Source organism: Bos javanicus, chromosome 18 (genome assembly GCF_032452875.1).
Source record: "Bos javanicus breed banteng chromosome 18, ARS-OSU_banteng_1.0, whole genome shotgun sequence".
NCBI classification, from domain to species: Eukaryota; Metazoa; Chordata; class Mammalia; order Artiodactyla; family Bovidae; genus Bos; species Bos javanicus.
Window position 1 is genome coordinate 19,203,976 of NC_083885.1, and position 21,253 is coordinate 19,225,228.

The 21,253-nt window shown below is 50.1% G+C and overlaps 1 protein-coding gene across 1 annotated transcript in view; it reads left to right on the top strand.

Annotated features, from left to right (window-relative positions):
• The window catches only part of NKD1 (NKD inhibitor of WNT signaling pathway 1), a 94,194-nt gene that overhangs the window by 51,536 nt on the left and 21,405 nt on the right, over positions 1–21,253 (top strand). Inside the window, exon 4 of the mRNA XM_061387149.1 lies at positions 10,482–10,548. Coding sequence (XP_061243133.1) covers positions 10,482–10,548 — 67 coding nt within the window. The remainder of the gene's footprint in view (positions 1–10,481; positions 10,549–21,253) is intronic.

Consider the following 21,253-nt stretch of genomic DNA (forward strand, 5'->3'; position numbering starts at 1 on the left):
GGGCGCATTCTGGGTCATGCTAAGTTTTGCCATTTTCTGTTGGCATCAGCCATGTTCTCCATGTCCAGAGTCACATTCCAAAAGTGTGAGCCCTAGAGGGAGGGCCTGTGGTTACAGGAAAAGGAGGATCCGTAGGCCGTGAGAACCTTCCTTTTTTTTTTTTTTAATTTAAATTTATTTATTTTAATTGGAGGCTAATTGCTTTTCAACATTGTATTGGTTTTGCCATACATCAACATGAATCTGCCATGGGTATACACGTGTTCCCCATCCTGAACCCCCCTCCTACCTCCCTCCCCATACCATCCCTCTGGGTCATCCCAGTGCACCAGCCCCAAGCATCCTGTATCCTGCATCGAACCTGGACTGATTTGTTTCTTATATGATATTATACATGTTTCAATGCCATTCTCCCAAATCATCCTACCCTCTCCCTCTCCCACAGAGTCCAAAAGACTGTTCTATATATCTGTGTCTCTTTTGCTGTCTCACATACAAGGTTATCGTTACCATCTTTCTAAATTCCATATATATGCGTTAGTATACTGTATTGGTGTTTTTCTTTTTGGCTTACTTCACTCTGTATAATAGGCTCCAGTTTCATCCACCTCATTAGAACTGATTCAAATGCATTCTTTTTAATGGCTGAGTAATACTCCATTGTGTATATGTACCACTGCTTTCTTATCCATTCATCTGCTGATGGACATCTAGGTTGCTTCCATGTCCTGGCTATTATAAACAGTGCTGCGATGAACATTGTGGTACACGTGTCTCTTTCCCTTCTGGTTTCCTTGGTGTGTATGCCCAGCAGTGGGATTGCTGGATCATAAGGCAGTTCTATTTCCAGTTTTTTAAGGAATCTCCACACTGTTCTTGATAATGGCTGTACTAGTTTGCATTCCCACCAACAGTGTAAGAGGGTTCCCTTTTCTCCACACCCTCTCCAGCATTTATTGCTTGTAGACTTTTGGATCGCAGCCATTCTGACTGGTGTGAAATGGTACCTCATTGTGGTTTTGATTTGCATTTCTCTGATAATGAGTGGTGTTGAGCATCTTTTCATGTGTTTGTTAGCCATCTCTATGTCTTTGGAGAAATGTCTGTTTAGTTCCCATTTTTTTATTGTGTTGTTTATTTTTCTGGAATTGAGCTGCAGGAGTTGCTTGTATATTTTTGAGATTAGTTCTTTGTCAGTTGCTTCATTTGCTATTATTTTCTCCCATTCTGAAGGCTGTCTTTTCACCTTGCTTATAGTTTCCTTTGTTTTGCAGAAGCTTTTAAGTTTAATTAGGTCCCACTTGTTTATTTTTGCTTTTATTTCCAATATTCTGGGAGGTGGGTCATAGAGGATCCTGCTGTGATTTATGTTGGAGAGTGTTTTGCCTATGTTCTCCTCTAAGAGTTTTATAGTTTCTGGTCTTAAATTTAGATCTTTAATCCATTTTGAGTTTATTTTTGTGTATGGTGTTAGAAAGTGTTCTAGATTCATTCTTTTTACAAGTGGTTTTGACCAGTTTTCCCAGCACCACTTGTTAAAGAGATTGTCTTTTCTCCATTGTATATTCTTACCTCCTTTGTCAAAGATAAGGAACATAGTTTTGGAAGTTTTGGCCACAGCAATCAGAGCAGAAAAAGAAATAAAAGGAATCTAAATTGGAAAAGAAGAAGTAAAACTTTCACTGTTTGCAGATGACACGATCCTCTACATAGAAAACCCTAAAGACTCCACCAGAAAATTACTAGAGCTAATCAGTGAATATAGTAAAGTTGCAGGATATAAAATCAACACACAGAAATCCCTTGCATTCCTATACACTAATAATGAGAAGAGAGAAAGAGAAATTAAGGAAACAATTCCATTCACCATTGCAATGAAAAGAATAAAATACTTAGGAATATATCTACCTAAAGAAACTAAAGACCTATATATAGAAAACTATAAAACACTGGTGAAAGAAATCAAAGAGGACACTAATAGATGGAGAAATATGCCATGTTGATGGATTGGAAGAATCAATATAGTGAAAATGAATATACTACCCAAAGTAATCTATAGATTCAATGCAATCCCTATCAAGCTACCAACAGTATTTTTCACAGAGCTAGAACAAATAATTTCACAATTTGTATGGAAATACAAAAAACCTCGAATAGCCAAAGCAATCTTGAGAAAGAAGAATGGAACTGGAGGAATCAACCTGCCTGACTTCAGGCTCTACTACAAAGCCACAGTCATCAAGACAGTATGGTACTGGCACAAAGACAGAAATATAGATCAATGGAACAAAATAGAAAGCCAAGAGATAAATCCACGCACCTATGGACACCTTATCTTTGACAAAGGAGAACCTTTTTCCATCTGACCTCACCAGGTACTTGCCTGGCTCCCTGCCTCCCTGCTTCCTCCCCCAACTCCTTCCCTCCCGTCAGAACCAGCCTGATGGCTCAGGGTGGAGGCGATGGGCAGAGACTTCAACTTTGGGCTCCTTAAACCTTGTCCTTTCCAGGGCATGTTCCACATTCTACTGGGGGGACGGGATTTGAGGGCGGTGGTGGACATCTTGTATTTTAACAGTTTCATCTTGGTTTCACACGCATCGTATTTTTTTTAAACCTCAGCTTCAACTAGGACATCACACCCATGATTGTATTGATCTTCCTTGTGGCAAGACTTCCAGGATTTTTAAAATAAATCTTTATTGGAATAGAGTTGCTTTCGGGTATTATCTTAGTTTCTACCATACAGCCAAGTGAATCAGCTATGCACATACATATATCCCCTGTTTTTTTGGATTTCCTTCCCATTTAGGTCACCACAAAACACTGAGTAGACGTCCCTGTGCTATACAGTTGTTTAGTTGCTAAGTCATGTCCGAGGCTCTTGCAACCCCATGAACTGTAGCCTGTCAGGTTCCTTTATCCATGGGATTTGCCAGGCAAGAATACTGCAGTGGGTTGCCATTTCCTTCTCTAGGTGTTCTTTTTTTTTTTTTCAAGAGGACAGAGAGAGCCAATTTAAAGAAAAGTATTAAGTACTCACGGTGGCTCAGGTGGGACCCAGTTCCGGGGGAGGTTGGGACGATGGCTTAAGGGTGCCCACGGCTTGCTGGGTTGACAGCCCAGGATGTGGGCTTTGCTTCTTGCTGTCTGTGGCCAGCTGTGTCTCCAGGATGGGGCAAACCTGTCTTTGGGGGTGATTTGTACCCTGTAGGGTCTAGGACCTGGAGGTCAGAGGAGGGGGATGTGGTGGCCCAAGAGTCAGGCCCCAAGGGTCAGAAGTCCTCCCCTCCCATCCCTTGCCTACTGTCCACCTTCCTGAGAAGCAGTTCTTCAAGTCTAGGAAGCAAGCTCAGGCTGGAATCCCCGCGACATGGGCCCAGAGATTACATCTCGAGCAGATTAAAAACAGTCAGGGAGAAATCTGAGGAATTTTAATGACTGCCACACATCCCTGGAGAGCTGGTCCTCGTAGACCAAACACGCAGGCTGGCGCTGCAGGCTGCAGCCCTCGGGGCCCACCTTCCTGTCCCCAACCTAGCTCGCTGGGCTCCTGCAGTGGGGTAGGGCTTGGGGACACTCGTGGAGGTGTTGCAGTGAAGCCAGCGGTGGTAGCTTCCTCTCTTTGGCCTCCAAGCTTGGCTTGATGCTGGGTCTTTGGAGGTCAGAGTTTTCAGTTGTAAGAATTGTGTGAACAGGAGGGCAGTTTAGTGGCTTCTGTGACAATTTAGCTGTTTGGTCCCCAGGAAAGGCCAATGAGAGTGGGTCTGACTCAGAATTCATTCAACAGGTATTTGAGTGTTTGCTGTGCAGCGAGCCCTGTCCTAGAGCAAAATGGACTCAGATCCCTGCCCTTGGGGGCCTCCTTGTTAGAGACGGCTGGACCTGAGGCCATGGACGAGCACCCTCTCCCGCATGGGTCTCTCTCTGTCCCTGTGGTGGCGGGGGGTGTTCTCTCCTGGGTGGACCTTCACCAGCAGCTGGAGAGGAGAGGAGGCGCAGCCTCAACAACAGAGAAGACGTCTTTTCCACCAGCTCTTGTGACAAAGATCCCAGGGGACAACTCCACTTGGCTTCACTGCAGCCAGAGGACACATGCTGGGCAGGTGGACCTGTGGCCCCTCGAGGCTGCAGTGTCCTTAGGGGAGGCCGAGGGCTCTGCCCCCGTTTGCTCCTTTGAGGGGAGGTGCCATTTCTTTTGGGAAGCTGCCCCTTGAGGTCTGCTGGGTTCTGCTGGAATCTGGTCTGGAAAGAGTGTGTCTGTTTCCCTCTCATCTCTGGGGAGGAGGGGATCCCCAGCCCCTGATGCTGGAGTCCGGGCCCCCAGAAGCCCCCTCTAGTGCTGCTACTGGCACCCTCTGCCTATTCCCCGGCCCGTGTGCATAGAGCACACTTGGGGGGCCAGGGAACGCTCTCAGAGGGCAGAAATAACAACGGTTAGAGGCACAGGTTGGAATCGGGGACATTGAACCTCAGAAAGTGGATGACCCTCTCACTCTTGATTCTTGAGTGAAGCCCAAGAGAAGGGGTCTCTCTGCTGCTGGGTGGGGGGCTGGAGCCCCAGAAAGCCTGTGCTAGAGGCCCCATGAGCATCATGGTGGCCTTCTGCCCCATTTTCCAGACAAGGAGCCCAGGGCCATGGAGCCCTAGCCCCTGCCTGTCACTTTCTCTTCTTAAGTGACCTTGAACCAGCCACTTAGTCTCCTGGCTGAGCCTCAGGCCCCTCTCTTGTCAAGCGGGTTCTTGTGTGTGATTTTGCTAAAACAGCGTTTTAATGACCCAAGTGGCAAAGAAGGATGCTTGCCTTAAAAACTGGAACCATTCTGCTGAAGTTTGTGACTCCTGTTTCCCTCCATCTCGTCTCCCTCCCCTCCTTGGGAGTAACCGTGGATATTGTGTTCCTGTCGGCGACCTCATGGTACATACGTGTGTGTGGCGTTTTCTTGAGTATCCAAGTAGAATCGTACCCTGTGTGTCTTGCGTGTGGCGTGGGTTCTGTGTGTCAGTGTGTGCAGGTCTACCTGGCTCTTTTGAGCCTCTGTGTGGTTTTCCACACATAGATCTAGTTCACTTTCCTTTGCTGGGCGTACAGAGTGTTTCTGACTGTGGGCTAATAGAAACAGCCTTGCCTTCCACCTGACTGAACTTGAACATGTCTCCGTGGTGCACACACACGAGTATTGTGCACCAGGGTGGACATTGAGGCATTGAATCACTGGGTGTTAGGGTTTTGCGAAGATAAAATGTGAGAATGTTCCAAGCACATGGCAGGAATAGGGTGCTGCTGAAGGAGAAGTTCATGCTTGTGTTCCCTTCCCCCGTTTGCATCAGACACTGTCCTAGGTATCTGGTCTGCATTTTCTTACTGACTCCTCTTTGACAACGAAATCCCCATTTTATAGAGGAGCAAAAAGGGGCCCAGAGGGGTTAAGTAAGGCATCTGCTATCACTCAACTCCCAAGGGGCCTGCAGGCGCCTGATCCCATGTCCAGCTGGGTTCTGGGAGTGAAGCATCCCTGCCCTGCATGGCCAGAGCTTACTCTCCAAGGGGCCTGCCTGCAGTGGCGCTGGCTCCCCAGGAACGCCCCGAATGCAGGAACGCCGCCTCTGTGGAGTGTGCTGGGTAGAGGGAGCTCGCCAGGAATTTCCTGGATCAGCTCCAGGGCAGGCTGCTTGGATCTCAGGGTTACAGGGTGGCTGGGTCCTGCCTCCCACCCTTCTCTTCCCCTGGCTTGTCCCAGCCCCGTGCATTCTTGGAATCTGTAAGTTGTGCCGTGTTCTGTGGGCACCAGGAGTTGCCTTTGAAACCCCGTGGCACCAACATCTGTTAGCTCTTAGAGAACAGAAAGATTGACAAAGAACTGCTGGGGCAGGCGGTGGGGAAAGATATTAAGCTCAGGAGTATGAAGTCTCAAAGACAAAGAGGAAAAAACCCTAACTGAACTCCAGCCCGCTCCCCAAGGCCCTGCTTTGATGTGGGTTCCCATCCCTGGAGGCCTTATAAGGCACTGTGCCTGCAATTCTGGGCTCTGGGCTGATGCTGGCTGCACATTCAGCGCCCGGAGGAGCTGGCCTCTCGTCCTGAGGCCCAGTGTGGGGCAGAGGAGGGGCAGTGCTGGGACTTGGGAGGGAGGCAGGTCTGGGCCCTGTAGGCCACTCAGCCTGGGCACTGGGCAGGAGGCAGCCTGGCACCAGGTTGGGTGGGGCCGGAGGTGTGTGGATCCAGGAAGGTCTTTGATCAGAACTTGGAGCAGAGGCTGAGTCTGACTGTCCTAGAGACCAGAAGAGAGGGGGCCGTGATGGCTGAGCTGATGAAGAGAGCAGTGAGGGAGGTCACTGCACACCATACCCCACACTCGGGCTTCTTCCAGGGCAGCGTGGTGAAGAGTATGGGCTCTGGAGCCATGCCACCTGCCTTTAATCCTGGCTCTGACAGTTACTAGCTGTGTGACCTTGGGCAAGTCACTAAACCTCTCTGTGTCTCAGTTTTCTCATCTGTAAAGTGGGGATGATAATCGTATTACCTCAAAGGACTGCCACAGGGGTTAAACAAAGCACCAGAAATATGCACCACACAGAAGAAGAGTGTGTTTCTCTGTGTCTTGTTTCTTTGTGTCTGTGGGGGTACCTCGGGTCTGGTGAGCCATTCAGCTTTGCCCAGCAATGTTCTGGTAGCCATTTGACAGTAAGAGTGCAAGTAATAAAGGGTAACCACCATCTGTCAAGCCCCAGTCATGGTATCAGATGTAATGCTAAGTACTTTCCGTGCAATGCAAGTACTTTCACACCTGCCCTGAGACAGAGCGATTGCTCTCATCCCTATGCAGAGACGGGAAGACTGAGGAACACTGGAGATAAACCTCCTTCACCCACGTAGAGCAGGGATTTGAACCGAGGTCTGAGCAGCACCAGTTCCCTGCCCTGCATCCTCTGTGCTGGGGCTCCCTTGGGACTCATGGCCAGGAGCCCTGCATGCAGGGTTTGGGGCCAGGCCCTTAGGACCAGTCTGCAGGAAGGCTCATGGCCGAGACTTGGCCTTGTCCCAAACCTAGTGAGGAGGAGCCGTGGGGCCTTTGAGTCCTGCAGGACAGAGGGGAGTGTTTGGTCTCTGACACACTGGAGCGGCTGGCTGGGCTGATTTTCTGCACTTCTTTAAGCATGATTCTTGGTCCCCAGCAAGTGCCAGGACTCTTGGCCACCTCCATCCCCATGCCCATGGGAGCCCCAATTCCACTGTACAAGGTCGGGCCGGCACCTGAAGGAGCTGGCTCAAGTCTTGGCCCTGCTGATGATCCACCGCAGGGTCTCCTCGCCTCTTGGAGGCTCCTCCTCATTTAAACCCACAGGACTGTTGGGAACCCCATTCTCTGGAGGTTCTGGTGAATATCCCAATTGATCAGTACCTCATATATGTCATGAGGGCTCAGGGATGTGAGTGTCTGTCATTGGGATTGTTTTCCTATCTCATTCCTTGAGGGTTGAGGCACTTTGTAGGAAAACAGTAACAATTATACCTTTCACTTTAAAATTTGCACATTATTTTTACGAGCATTTGTTCCTCAAGAGATGGAAAGAGCAGGGCTGTTATGATGATAAAGGGAGATAATATAAAGTGCCTAGCACATAGGAAATGCACAGTAGGTGTCAGCTGACTTTTTAATGGTTTATCACTGTTCCCATTTTACAGATAAGTAGTTTGAGATTTCCCGAAGGCAGCGACTGGCTCCACATCCAGGGCGAGGGAGGCCACGGAGGCAGGATGTGATCCTGTGTCTGACTCAACATTTTATGTGGCCTCTGGCCTGGTGATTCAAAGCTTGAGGACCACAGACACCACACTCCCCAGGCCCTGGGCTGTCTGGGTCAGTGGAGGAAGTGAATGTTTGCCATAGTTGATCAGTTGCATGGCCCTGGGTGTCAGTAGACCACAGAGCTGAGGAGCTGTCGATGTGTTACACAGAGCAGAGTGAGGTTTAGTGGGAAGAGACCGACCCCAGAACTTGCCAGAACTGTGCTTTCATATGCAGAGACGTATCTTTAATATGTCAAGAGAGCCAGGCCCGCTCAGCAGACAGTTCTTCTCAGGGAGCGTTGAAGCCGTCATCCGAGTGATGACTGTGGGTGCGAGGCATCGTTATGGGGCTTCTTCCAGAAGGCTGCTTTGTTGCTGGTGACGTTTGGAGTCGTTAAACTCCTCTGAGTGTGCCAGTAAAAAGATGCCAGTGCCCAGAAGTTTCCATCTCACAGGTCCTGTTGGCCTTGCCAGGAGCGGTCAGGGTTGCTCAGAGGTCAGCGCCGGCTCCCAGCCTCTACTGGGCCTCTGCACACGAGGGTCTGTCGCTTCCCTTGAAGACGGTCACCCACTCCTGTGAGGAAACGCTGCCTGCCAGCCTTTCTGGAGAAGCAACATCCGTCTCTCTCCGGCATGAAAGATCGGCTTTAATTGGCTGCCGGGGCGTCCCAGCCATCTAATGATGCCAGCCGAGTGCAGCCCTTTCCTGTCACCATCTCCCAGTTACCCTGTCAGCTCCAGCTCTGTTAACACAAACAGCCAGTTTACAAGCCCAGGAAGTGTTCAGTGATTATAATAATTGGCGGAGGAGGAGAGAGAGAAGACATCCTGACTTGAAGAATAATGCAGCCTGGTTTTGAAGTCCATGGGACACCAGCAGTCTGAATGACCACATTTGAACAATGTCTAAGAAAGGGTGTGTAATGTCCTAGAATGATTTGAAAGAAGAAAGAGAACAGAGAACACCACTTCTAATCCATAAAACGTTAGCTGTTCATCTTTTAAAAAACACACACACGAGACTTATCTCCAGCTGTGTCCAATTGATAAGATCAGCTATACAAAGCATTGTTTTTCTTTTGTTAATCGAGGCGAGCTCTTGGTTTTTCTCTTAAGCATCTCCAGTGCAGGATTTTTTTTTTCTTCTAATTTTTGAAGAGTGTGTTTTTTCTTTTTCTTTATACTTTTTTTTTTTCAAAAGGAGAAGTTGGCGAGAGCTGCCAAGTTGAGGCTTTTTGTTGCTCCTCTTTTTGTGGTTCATGAAGCACTGCCATGGCATCACTGTGGGCATTAAGAGAGAGAAAGCAGTGTGACCCTTCCCCCCACACCCAAGCCTCATGTCTCCCCTAAAATAGGCACATTTACCAACATGGGTTCCTTGGAACATAAATCCCATGTGATGCTTTTGAAAAAAGCTTCCTGGTCTAAATAGGTTTGAGGGGTGCAGCATAAGCTACTACTTAGGTATCTGCAGTCTGTTACCATAGTAAGTCTTGCAGTAAAGGGTCTTGTTTGCATGCATGCATGCTAAGTTGCTTCAGTTGTGTCCGACTCTGCAACCCCATGGACTGTGGCCCACCAGTCTCCTCTGTCCATGGGATTCTCCAGGCAAGAGTACTGGCGTGGGTTGCCACGCCCTCCCCCAGGGATTGAACCTGTGTTTCTTACATTGCATTAGCAGGTGGGTTCTTTACCACGGGAACCACCTGGGAAGCCCAAAGGGCCTTGTTTAAAACAATCCCTTTTGATCTCATTACTCCTCTTGGCAGAATACCAATAAATACAGAAGCTGTTTGACAAGCACTAGTCTGGGCTCCTCTGTTTCTAGAGTCATCCTACTGGAGTGGGATCAGATAGATGGGACCTTTATTGATATCCCAGAAATTTCCCAGCCTGTGGACCTAACTAACTTCCCTTGCCAGCCTCACAACACGTGGGTGGCAGCCTGGCCAGGCTGATTGGGAGCAGCTCTGCTACATGGCATGAGTTACTGGACATTTTAAACTCATGCCTGCAGACCAAGGCAAGGCATATGCAAGGATCAGGCCAGCTGCTGGAAGGGGGAGATGTGGGAGGCATGACTGAAGGTCAGCTAAAGGCAGAGCCTACAGGTTCCTAGATGTTGCGCTGAAGATGTTGTGTTGGGTTTATGTTAAGGGATTATGTCAAGTTTGGGTATATGTTAACAGCTGGGTTTATGCTGAGGGAGTGCTCCCTTCAGCAAACCAGGCCCTCTTTATAAAACTCATCAAGACAGCTGCCTGGGACCCTCTCATAGAGGAAGGATCCAAACTAAGGTCTCCTCTAGGGACCCACAGGGGTGGCTCTGGTCCTAAGTCTATTGGGTTGGCCCAGAAGGGTAGAGGAGGGACATTTTCTGAGCTTGTCTTTGTCATTTTCCTGGGTGGATCTCCCTTTCCAAGTGGGAAGTATGAGCCTGTGTAATATTTCATGGCAGGCTATAGGCTGAGAAAAACTTACTTTCTAAAAAGCAGCGCAGTAATGAACTTTACAAGTGTCATAGGCTCTCCCTACTTGACCTAAATTTCAATCAGAAGATTGAGAACAGGGTTCCTGCTTCTTTGTGACCAGCCACACACACCTTCACAATGCCACCTTGACTGTAAGGATGCCAGGTTCCTACCTGACTCCAGTACTTCTTTAATATTCCTGCTTTGTCTTCCTCTAGGAGCTTGTGGGTGAAGTTTTCAGAGAAACGCTCAGCGAGGAGGAAGAGGAAGACTTTCGGCTAGAAGGTACTAGAACCTATTACTTTCTTCCCAAGGGCAGTGAGGTGGGGAAGGACCATCTGGTCTACCTTATGCCTTTCATACCCTCCAGAAAATCTGCAGACCAGGAGGAGAAGGACAGGACTCTCTGTGGGGGTGCACTGGGGGTAGATGGGGTGAGGAGCAAGAGGGAAGTGGAGTGCCTCATTGGTCCTCACTGGGAGTGGATTCAGGCCACCCAGGCTCACATCCTGCTCTGTGTTAGCCATGGGGTCTTGGACAAGTTGTTTGACCTCACCTTCCCCACTGTGGGGGAGTGGCCACTCATAGGCTTCTTAAGCAGGGCTAGGCATGTAGCATGCACTGTATGAAGCAACCCTCATGTTTCTCCATTCACATCACACACCTGGAGCACAGGTGTGCACACACACGAACAGAGCCCCAGCCCCTCACCGCTTTCCTCTGTAGTTCTCACTCCTTGCTTTCTTCAAGGAAGCAGTGCGTTGTAGAAAGAATTAGGACACTCAAGTAGAGAGTTGGGGGCCACTGGTGTACTGATTTGACTTTAGGAAGCCACGTCCCCTTTTTGAGTCTGTTTCTACACTTGTAGAATGGGAATGAGGGCCTCTTCCTACTCAATTCCCTAAGCTGGTACAATGACTGGACAGCATATGAAAGCATTTGCTGAAAGGGATAGCGTTTCCCTTTTCCACTCAGAATCAGAAGAGAGAATTGCTGAACTGATGCAGCCTTTGGGCAATAAATGTGCTTTCCTGGAGGCTCAGACAATAGAGAATCCACCTGCAATGCAAGAGACCTGGGTTTGATCCCTGGGTGGGGAAGATCTCCTGGAGAAGAGAATGGCAACCGACTCCAGTATTCTTGCCTGGAGAATTCCATGGACAGAGGAGCCTGGTGGGTTACAGTCCATGGGGTCACAAAGAGTCAGACATGACTGAGTGAATAACACTTTGTACAGTAAAGCCCTCTCTGGGACTGGAACAGGGGGCTGGCAGGGGTCTCTGAGGGAAAATATAGGTCTTGGAAGGGCTGTAGGGTCCTGAGAGGAGAGTAGACCATGCCAGGAAGTTCTGGAGGGGAGCCTTGGCAAGACCCAAGGACTGTGGCCACATCGGGCCTGAGAGCTGTGATAAATGTAGACTCCTCAGCTCCACCCAGGCTGCTGAATCTGGTCTGCTCTGTAATAGGCTCCTCAGATGACTTGTGTGCATGCTGTACTTTGAGAAGCACTATTTTGAGAGATTCACTCTGTGGCCCAGGATTTGGAGGGTGCCTGGGACCCGAGTATCTCTCAGACTTTGCTCAAATTCAAGCAGGTCCCAAATAGAAGGAGGAGGAGGCACATGGACAGACATCTCTGTCAGGACTCTAGGGTGTTTCTCTTGAGCATATTTGGATCTGATGGCTATACTCAGGCTCAGTGGCTTTGATTCTCATTGTTCCCTGGGCTTCCCCAAGCCTCAGCTGTCATCCTTGGCTCCATGGAGAGATGCCAGCACCTGGTGCCTAGAGGTGATCCGGGGAGTCAGGTGAAGGCCTGCAGGATGTAGGATCTGGGGGCTAAGGTGACCCCAGACAAGGATTGCATGGGCTTCAGCACTCATTCCATTTTCTATTCATTTGCTCAATCACCTGGTAACTTAGCAAGCTCATCCTCTTATTCATTCATCCTTCCATCTATTCCATCCATCTCTCGCCATACAAGTACCCACCTATCCACTTATCTATCCATTCATCCACCCATCACTCACTCATCATCCACCCAGTGATCCATGACCCACCCATCCAACGCTCATCCACTCATCTTTTGCTCCATTCTTCACCCACTCATCCTTCCATCACTGCCTGTTCCTTCATCTACCTACTCTTTTATCACCCATCCGGCCAGTCCTTATCTACCACCCAGCCATCCAGAATCCATCCTTCGCCCATCTCTCCCTCATCTATCACTCATTCCTTAACCCATTTAACCATCTTCCAGTTGTTATTCACTCATCTCACCATCTGTCTATATTTTCATCATGTGTTGAGTCCCTGGTGACTGCCCCAAATAAGGCACTTCCCTGGCCACTGAGGCTCAGCCTGAAATCATGTCATTGGTTTCACATGAGGCATCTTTCCCTGCAGACATGACATGCCCATGGAATCCTCTTCGGAAGAGGGGTGCTTTGTTCAACCTCTGATCAGAGTATGAGCCCTGTTGGATGCAGTAGCAGGAGCCCTTGGCCGAGGAACCCAGAGACTTGTCTCCAAGTCCCCCTCCCCTCCTGCTCCCACAGAGACTCGCTATGGCTTTTGGCCAGGCCCCTCCCTCTCTAACACAATGCAGGGGGGTGTGGGCTCCGCGGATGCGCAGAGAATGTGGGCACCCTGTAGAGAGGATAAACTGCTGCTGGGTGGCACTTATAAACATTGGTTGATGGAGGGGAGATAAACAGGAGGCACCCAAGAGTCCCAGCTCCTGCCAGAGAAAGGGTGGGGGTGTTGGTGGCACTTGGTCCATCCCTGTGGTCCAGTAGGACCACTGCAGGTCAGGCTTCGAGGACAGCTTCGAAGGTGCCTCGACTGGGCACCTTGCCAGTCATTGACGGTGTCCGAGTATATCAGTACCACCTTTGGGGCGGGGAGGAGGAGTTGGGAGCCACAAGCCTGACTCAGTTTCCAACTAGGGATTAGACTAGGTTGTTGGTGGTCGAGTTTCCAGCCCCTTTTCTCCAAACAAAAGCTTATACAGAGCACAGAATGTAAGATAGACCAGGTTGCTGAAAGATGCAGTGTGTTATAGATAGTATGTTAATTACCTTTTATGTAACAAAAGGTACCAGACAGCACTCTGGATTTCCTCGTGTGTATGAATGTGGACCACATATGTATGTATACAATTGTGTAGCTTGAAGCTTAGACAGACAGAAAGAGTAGTTCCTTCTGAACAGGGGAGGAGGAGATTAAAATTGGAAAGCATGGTCAGAGGATTGTAGTATTAACTATAATTAATGTTTCAACTTTTACAAGAAGAATGTGATCATGTATTCCTTTGAAGCGAAAGACTAATAACAGAATTAAAAAGTGAAAACAGTAAGTAAATAAGGCAGTAGGGCTGGGCTGCTCTGGGCCTGCCTGTGTGGCCCCTGAGGCTTCTTGGAAGGGATGCTGGCCCCAGCGGCCGCCTGTGGTTCTTGGGCCACCGCTGGTGCCGGGTCCGAGGCAGCACTCCCAGGATGATGGACGTGGCTGTGGATGGCTAGGCCTGGTGGGTGCTGCCGCGTCCTGGCCACGACGAAGCAGCCACCTGGCCTGGAGCTGGGGCTGCGGGCATCCCTCCGAGCCTCGGGCCAAGGGAGAGCAAGCTGAATCCTGAATCTCCTCTTTGTCTTCCTGTTGGCCAAGTTCATTGCCTCTTGGCTGGCTGGAGGGCTAAGGGAGAAAAAAGGCCATCTGAGGCGTGAAGATAAAAAGAAGTCTTTTAGCCATCCCAGGAGAGCATGGCTTTAGCTCCAGCGTTGTTATGTAAAGCCGGCCCTAATCCAGCGTCTTAACTGCCTTAACTGGCCAGCTGGGAGCTCGAGGGATGGGAGATTAAGGCTGGGCCCGGAGCGAGGGCTGGGACTGCGAGCTCTTTTGAACTGTGGAGAGAACAAAGTAAGCATGAAAAGTCCCGCGCTCCAGAGCTGTCCTGGCGTTGCGGGCGGGACCTGCGGCTTGTAGGGGGAGGGGAAAGGGACCCCCCCCCCACTTTCTGCTGACCCAGCAGGGCGCTAAGGACTGGGGGGTTCACCCCACCCTTCACTCCAGTGCCCACCTGAGGTCCCCACCTCGCCAGTTGGGCAGGACGACAGGTGGTGGCAGCCTGGGCTTGTGGCCTGAGGTGGAGCTTGGTGTCAGGGGCTCCAGGAAGCACTGTGTCTGGGGGAGTCCTCTCGACCCAGCGTCGACTGAACTCTGACTCTGCGCCCGTCAGGGGAGAAGGACCTGAAGATGGTCACAGGCCCCTTCTCTCCCCGCATCCCCTCTCTCCCCACCTGGTGCTGGCCACATCCCTGCCCAACATCTTGGCTCACTCCCACCTCTCACCCTTGGCCTCTGACCACTAACCCTCAACATCATGACTGTTTCTTGTCTTTCTACCTCGTTGCTTGGAGGTGAAAGTGGGCAGAGTGGGTTAGCTCGGCATCTTCCATAGAAAGTTTGAGTCCACGGAACTCTGCCTGCCGGTCGTGCATTTATTAAGGACCAAAAGTGAGTCGGGCAGCCCCTCCCTCTGGGGCCTGGGCCCCCCGTCTAGGCCCCCAGGGCTGCTGATAGACAGGCCTTGTTTTGGCCCAGCCCAGGTGTCATCTGGCAGAGTCTGCAGGGGTCTCGGCTTCTCTGGCCCCAGAGTGGAGGTGCCTGGAGTCCTGTGGAGCAGAGCAGTGGCGTTGGGACTGACACCCAAGGGCAAAGCAGCCCCACTGTGAGCTCAAGGCCTGTCCCTGTTGGCATGGCCCAAACTTGGTCTTCCTGCCACCCCATGGGAGTACACGAGAGGCACCCTTCTCCCTTTATTCTGGAGTCAGACCCCAGATCCAGCCTGGCTGTACTGCAGCTCACTGTTTGGTCTTAGGAGAGTCACTTAACTTCTCTGTGTTTCAGTTTCTTGTTGGGGGCAGACATAGCATGTCTTCCTCTGAGGGCCTGTAACAGCGAGCTTATTTATATAAGCCCAGAGCGCAGCGCTGGTTCAGAGTATGCCAGTGTCTGGGAGCTGTCCTGACTCTTGTTTCGTGGGTTCCTCTTTCTTGAAGAGGAGCCAACTGGTGTTTGTAATTATTTACTAGTCCAGATCAAAGCCAGCCTATTTTCAAAGCTTCTTTAATCCTATTAGAATCTCTGAATGTCTCCTTCCACTCCCAGTGCGTGACATAGTCTGGCATGCCATACAGCTCAATAAAAACAGATCTTCCTTGACTTAGGATGGGGTCGTGCGTGCGTGCTAAGTCACTTCAGTCATGTCCAACTCTTTGTGACCGTATGGACTGTAGCCTGCCAGGCTCCTCTGTCCATGGGATTCTCCAGACAATAATACTGGAGTGGGTTGCCATGCCCTCCTCCAGGGGATCTTCCCAACCCAGGGATCAAACCCATGTCTCTTATGTCTCCTGCATTGGCAGGTGGATTCTTTACCACTAGCAGTATCTGGGAAGCCCTAGGATGGGGTCATGTCCCAATAAACCCATTGTAAGTTGAAAATATCATTAGTTGAAAGTGCGTTCACACATCTAACCTCCTGAACATCATAGCTTAGCCTTGCCCACCTTACATTAGCCTACACTTGGGTGAAATCATCTAACACAAAGCCTATTTATAATAAAGTGTTGAATAGCTCATGTCATCTATTGAATACTGTGCTGGAAGTAAAAAAAAGTTTGGCTGTCTGAGTTCAGGATGGTTGTAAGTGTATGGGTTCTTGACCCTCGTGATTACATAGCTGACTGGGGGCTGGGACCCTCTGTCCAGCATCACAAGAGGAGTTGTACCACATATCGCCAGCCTGGGAAAAGATCCAGATTTGAGATTCCACATACAGTTGTGTATCACTTTTGTACCGTTGTCAAGTCAAAAAAATTGTTAGTCAGGGCCCAACCATGCTCTCTAGAAGAATGAGGCCAACACCATGAAGTGATTGGAGTCCAGCTCCCAGGAAAGCCCCATGTGCCCCACTCCAGCCCATCAAGGCTCCCAGGTGGGAAATGTCAACCCTTCACAGAGCAAAGGAGCCCTTGGGAGGCCTTTCGTCCCCTTCATTTGTAGTAAGAAATCTGAGGCCCAGAGAGAGGCATGATCTGTCTCAGGTCACACAGCAGACCTGAGGACAGTCTATTCTTCACTCAACACGTTTTAATATTTGCTGAGTGCCTACTGCAGGTGTGGGGCCCTGTTAGGCCCTTGGGTTCCAGCCACGGACAAGGTAGGTGGGCCTTTCTGTGAGGGTGTTGGCACGAGGGAGGCAGGCAGTGAATTGATAACCTGGTTCACACAAGGTTCTGGGAGGGGTGGTTCTGTGAAGAGGTAAAACCCAGGGAAGGTGGAGGGTGACAGGCCTCTCTGAGGAGATGACGTTTCAGCGGAGATGCAGGTGCCAGGAAGGAGCCGCCTTGGGCGGATGTGAGGGGTGAGCAGTCAGAGGAGTGAGGGGAGCCCCAGGGTGGGAGGGTTGTGGGGTTTGGGGGAACACAGAAGGGAAGCCCAAATGGCAGCCAGAGACCAGGGGGATGGGGATGGGGCAGCCGGCAAGGGTGGGGCCCCGGGCTGGGATTTCACGCTGCTTTTGAAGAAAGACTGCTGGCAAGTTTGAGGTAGGTGAGTGCCAGATTCTGACTTCCCTTTGCACCAGAGAATTGTGGCTTCTGTGAAGGCCAGGTCATTCTGAGGTAGGGGGGAGCAATGAGAACAGGAGGCGATTGCGATGGTGCAGGGGAGAGGTGATGGTCTTGGCCTAGTGGGGCTGAGGGGCTGGAGCGACCTGGAGGGGCCTGGGGGTAGCGTGGTAGAGCTGGGAGAGAGACGGGGAGGGGGGTGAGGGAAAGAAAGGGGTCCCAGGGACACCTTAGAGACTGGGCTTCGGGAACTACGCGTTCCCTTCTGAGGTGACGATGTCTTTTGTTTTTGGATGTGTTGGCCTCAAGATGCCTGTGTGACATGCAGGTAGGGCTGTGGAGCAGACAGATGGACACCAAGTCTGGAGTTTAGGGAGCAGCTGGGGAAGAGAGAGAAAGACAGAGAGAGGGAGGGGACTTCTCAGGAAGAGGCCATGGACCGCTCCACCAGAGCCCTGGAGTCCCAGGCGAGGCTCTCAATCGATGGGGCAGCCAGTGGTTCCCGTCAGTCTGGGAGGAAGGGGAGTTCACTGCCGAGCAGCAGGGACCCCCAGATGGAGGGGGCAGGCGGGCCACACCCCGCTGGCTCCTCTCCCTCAGTTCAGAGCCTGTCCTGCCGGCGAGTGTCAGTCGCCCCGACTCCAGTCCACTGCAGTCCCCCCAGAAGCCCGGGCTGCAGCCGTGACAGCAGTTTCTCTCAAGTCTGTTCTTCATAAAAGCTCAGCTTGAACAGTGGAAATTCTGACTTGTGTCAGATACCGAGGAGGCTTTCATAGCTTCAAGTAGCTCGGGGTTAGATTTTAAAAGTTGAATTTCATCACATGTTTTAACTTGGGCGGGGATGGGGGGAGAGTGGCAGGGACATGATATTTTTAGCCCAAAGAAGGCTTTTTTCCCTTTCCCTCTCCCTCTCCTGGCGTTTTCCCCTCCCTCCCCCAACAGATGTTTCGTCTCAATCCTATTCAAACCTCAAAGCAGAATGGCCATCAACCTTATGCTCTGATGAGAAAAAAAGGCCAGAATGCTATTTGTTGGGAAGGGTTTTTTTTTTTCCCCCTTTCTTCTTTCCCCTCAGTCACAACTGGCCCTTAAATAAAATCTACTTACAGAAAAATGTAACCTGGGGAAGCAGGAGTGAGGAGAAAAAGACCCTGGAAGGGGTAGACACCCACTGGCAGAAACTGCTGGAAGCCAGCTTCGAGAGTACTGCATTGGGTCAATTATGTGTTGGTGGTGGTTTTGTTTTTCCTGAAAAGCAAGGGCTCCAAGTGATGGAGAGTTAAGTCAGGATTCTTTGGGGTCTGTTGGATACTCAACCTGAACTTGCTTAAGACCTGGTCCATAGGAAATTCCCTGGTGGTCCAGTGGCTGGGATTCCAGGCTCCCAATGCAGGGGGTCCCAGGTTCGATTGCTGGTCAGGAAACTAGATCCCACATGCCACAGCTTAAGACCCAGTGCCGCCAAATAAATAAAGGTTTTTTTAAAAAATCTGGCTCATAGATTTGAAAAATCCTGAGATAGATCTTGCCAAAGAAGGGCTGGTTGATCCAGGAGCTCAAACCATGTCATTAACACACACACACACACACATTCATTCATTTTCTCTCTGTCTCCGTCACATCTCCGTCTTCCCTCTGTTAGTGTCTCCCAGTAAGGTAGCCAAGATGACTACCCAGCTCTGCGTCCTCATATCCTATGAGCTGAGCCATCACAGGTGAAAGATAGCACCCAAGTCCATTATTTCTTGCAAACGTTTGATTCTTACTTTACTGGCCAGGGCAGGTCTAGATTTTTGTGGGACCCAAGTTTATCCAGTTTGGGGGTTGTCTTTTTTAAGGGAAAGAATACACGATTCTCTTTCATAACTGTGGACCATTTATATACAAATATATGTATTTACATATTTCTATTTACTATGCATTTATTTTTCACTAAACCTAAATAAATATATCCCCAATTCAAGTTCCCCTTAGCTCGATTCCAGAAATGCTTGTGTTCACTCCAATACCACATGACACAAGGGGACGGGCGGGAAGTCAGAATGGGAAGAGACAGCATTCTTAACCAAGCGAGGATAAAATACCTAATTTTGAAAGCATCACAAAAACAACCAACCACGTCCACACATTCCAACTTGGAAGGAGCCCGTGCAAGTCAGAGGCCCAGCAACTTTAACCTCGTCAGCTTCATGAACAACTGTCCTTGGGCATTAGAGCGAGGACACAGGGCCACCAGGATAAAATAAGCTGGTCGGGTCTGGGTGCTTCCAGGAAGCTTGGAGTGGGATCAGCGCCCCCATAAACCACATGGATTGAGCTGGGGGAGGGGCGGCCCACTGGAGAAAACCCAGATGCTATTATGAGAAAGAGGAGCATGGTTGCGGGACAGGCAGGAACAGGTGTTAACCATTGTCCTGTGACAGAGTGGACAGACCAGTGGCTGGGGAGGCAGGAAACAGGGATTTTCGTTCTGTTTCTACGTCTTCTGTGCTCACATCCTGATGCTGCTGCTGCTGGTTGTTGCGTTTTGATGACGATGATGATACACTCCTATGTAGGGTGACAGGCTGGGGCTGCAGCAGTCCTGATGATAGCAGTTTAATCAGGGTAGGGAAACCTAACCCAACCCCAGAGTACAGGAGGGCAGGCTTCTCAGAAGATAGGGACATTTAACCTGGAGACCTGAAGGAGGAGCAGGTGTTGAGAGACAGAAAGAGTGCTCTTGGCAGGGAAAACCGGCTCTGTGGAGAGACGGGGCTGGGAGATGGTTCCATCAAGTTGGCTTCTTGCACCTTGTAGAATGCAGGCGGTACCACACCCTGCATGGTGATATTAAGAGGACATAATGGAATAACGTGTGCACCCACTAACTTCACCAGCACCCCCAGACAGGCCACTGCTGTGTGCAAGGACACACGCATTTGTGTGTCTCTAGGACTCTCGTGCCCCGAGGAGAGCCTCATGCAGATAACGCAAGAAACCATTTGGTCTGGAATGCACATACGATATCTTTCTCTTTTTACTGGCAGCAGATTTACCCTCCTAATTATATTTGGCATAGGCTAATATTAAAATTCATCTGCATTCCCTCTAACAGCTGCTCTTGAAGGGTTGGGGAGTCAGAGACATCCTGGCAAGCCACCCTGAGCCTAAAATATTTGTGGCAGATAATCTGGACGTGGACAGTTGAGAAAGGCCTGTGAGTATGTTAAGGCCAGTGTCCAAACTCCAGCCAGGAAGCTCTGGCTTGTGTTAAATCTTACTTTCTATCAACTGAGAAGAACCTGCCAGGTAACCAGGCTAAGAGAGGTGTCCGCCAGGCCTTCCGGTATTAGTCATTTCTGGTCTTTGGTGGGGCTGACTTAATCATACCGTGTTTCAAATTCGTCTCTTCTTCCAAAGTTTAATATCTACCAGGCCCTTCTGGATTGTGTTAAAATAAGCTGGCATTTGCTGATATCATCCAGGGTTTGGATTTTAGCCAATGTCTGGGATTCAGAATGGACCTACCCCTTTTAAACTGCCCTCTTTCCCACTCCAGTTCCCAACCACAGCAGAATTCATAGTGTTTGTTACGTAGCCTGTGTTCTGTCCACCTGGGGGGTTTGGTGCAGTGGGTCATTCTGGGATGGAATATTTGCTCTGTGCACGTATGGTACACTGTGGGCAGCTGCGGGGCAGTAGCCAGCAGGGCCAGCTCTTGAGAAACTTGCATTCTGGCCACGTGGACGTGGTAGGCTCCCATCATTATCAGAAAATCCCAGAGAGGACTGCACACTGAATGAGTTTAGACAGCCCTCTGCTAGCAAGAAATGTGTTTGTGCAAAGTGGGAAAAGGGGGCCCCTCCTCAAGATACCTTTCTGCCATCTGTCCAAAAACTGTCATGAGCAATACACAATCGAAGATGTCCGGCATGTGAATGGCGCCCCCGAGGTGTACCATGCACAGTTGTCAGCTTCTCAGAGCCAGTGTCCCAATGACCCCAAGTGACCCTGACCCCAAACCCAAGGGAGGAGCCCTGGGGCACTTATCCTACTCAGGAGGGTGGGGTCTCGGGTGGGTGGATCTGTTTCATTTCACAGCCCTTCTTCTTCTCATACTGCTTGGGCGGCGCCAGCTGTCAACAGCTCTGGCTGGGTTGGCTATGCCATCCTGTTCCCTGGATCACTGCTAAACAGTCCCAAGAAAGTGACCGTGGCTCTCATAGCGTGAGGTTCCAAGGGAGCCTTGGATGCCTCCCATTAGGTGGTTCATGGGGGGCCCATGATCAGAGTTGCCTCATTTAGGTTATTTCCTACTCTCCCCAGAGGTACTCAACACTCTCTTCTTTCTCCCTCTCTTCCTCCCCACCCCCACC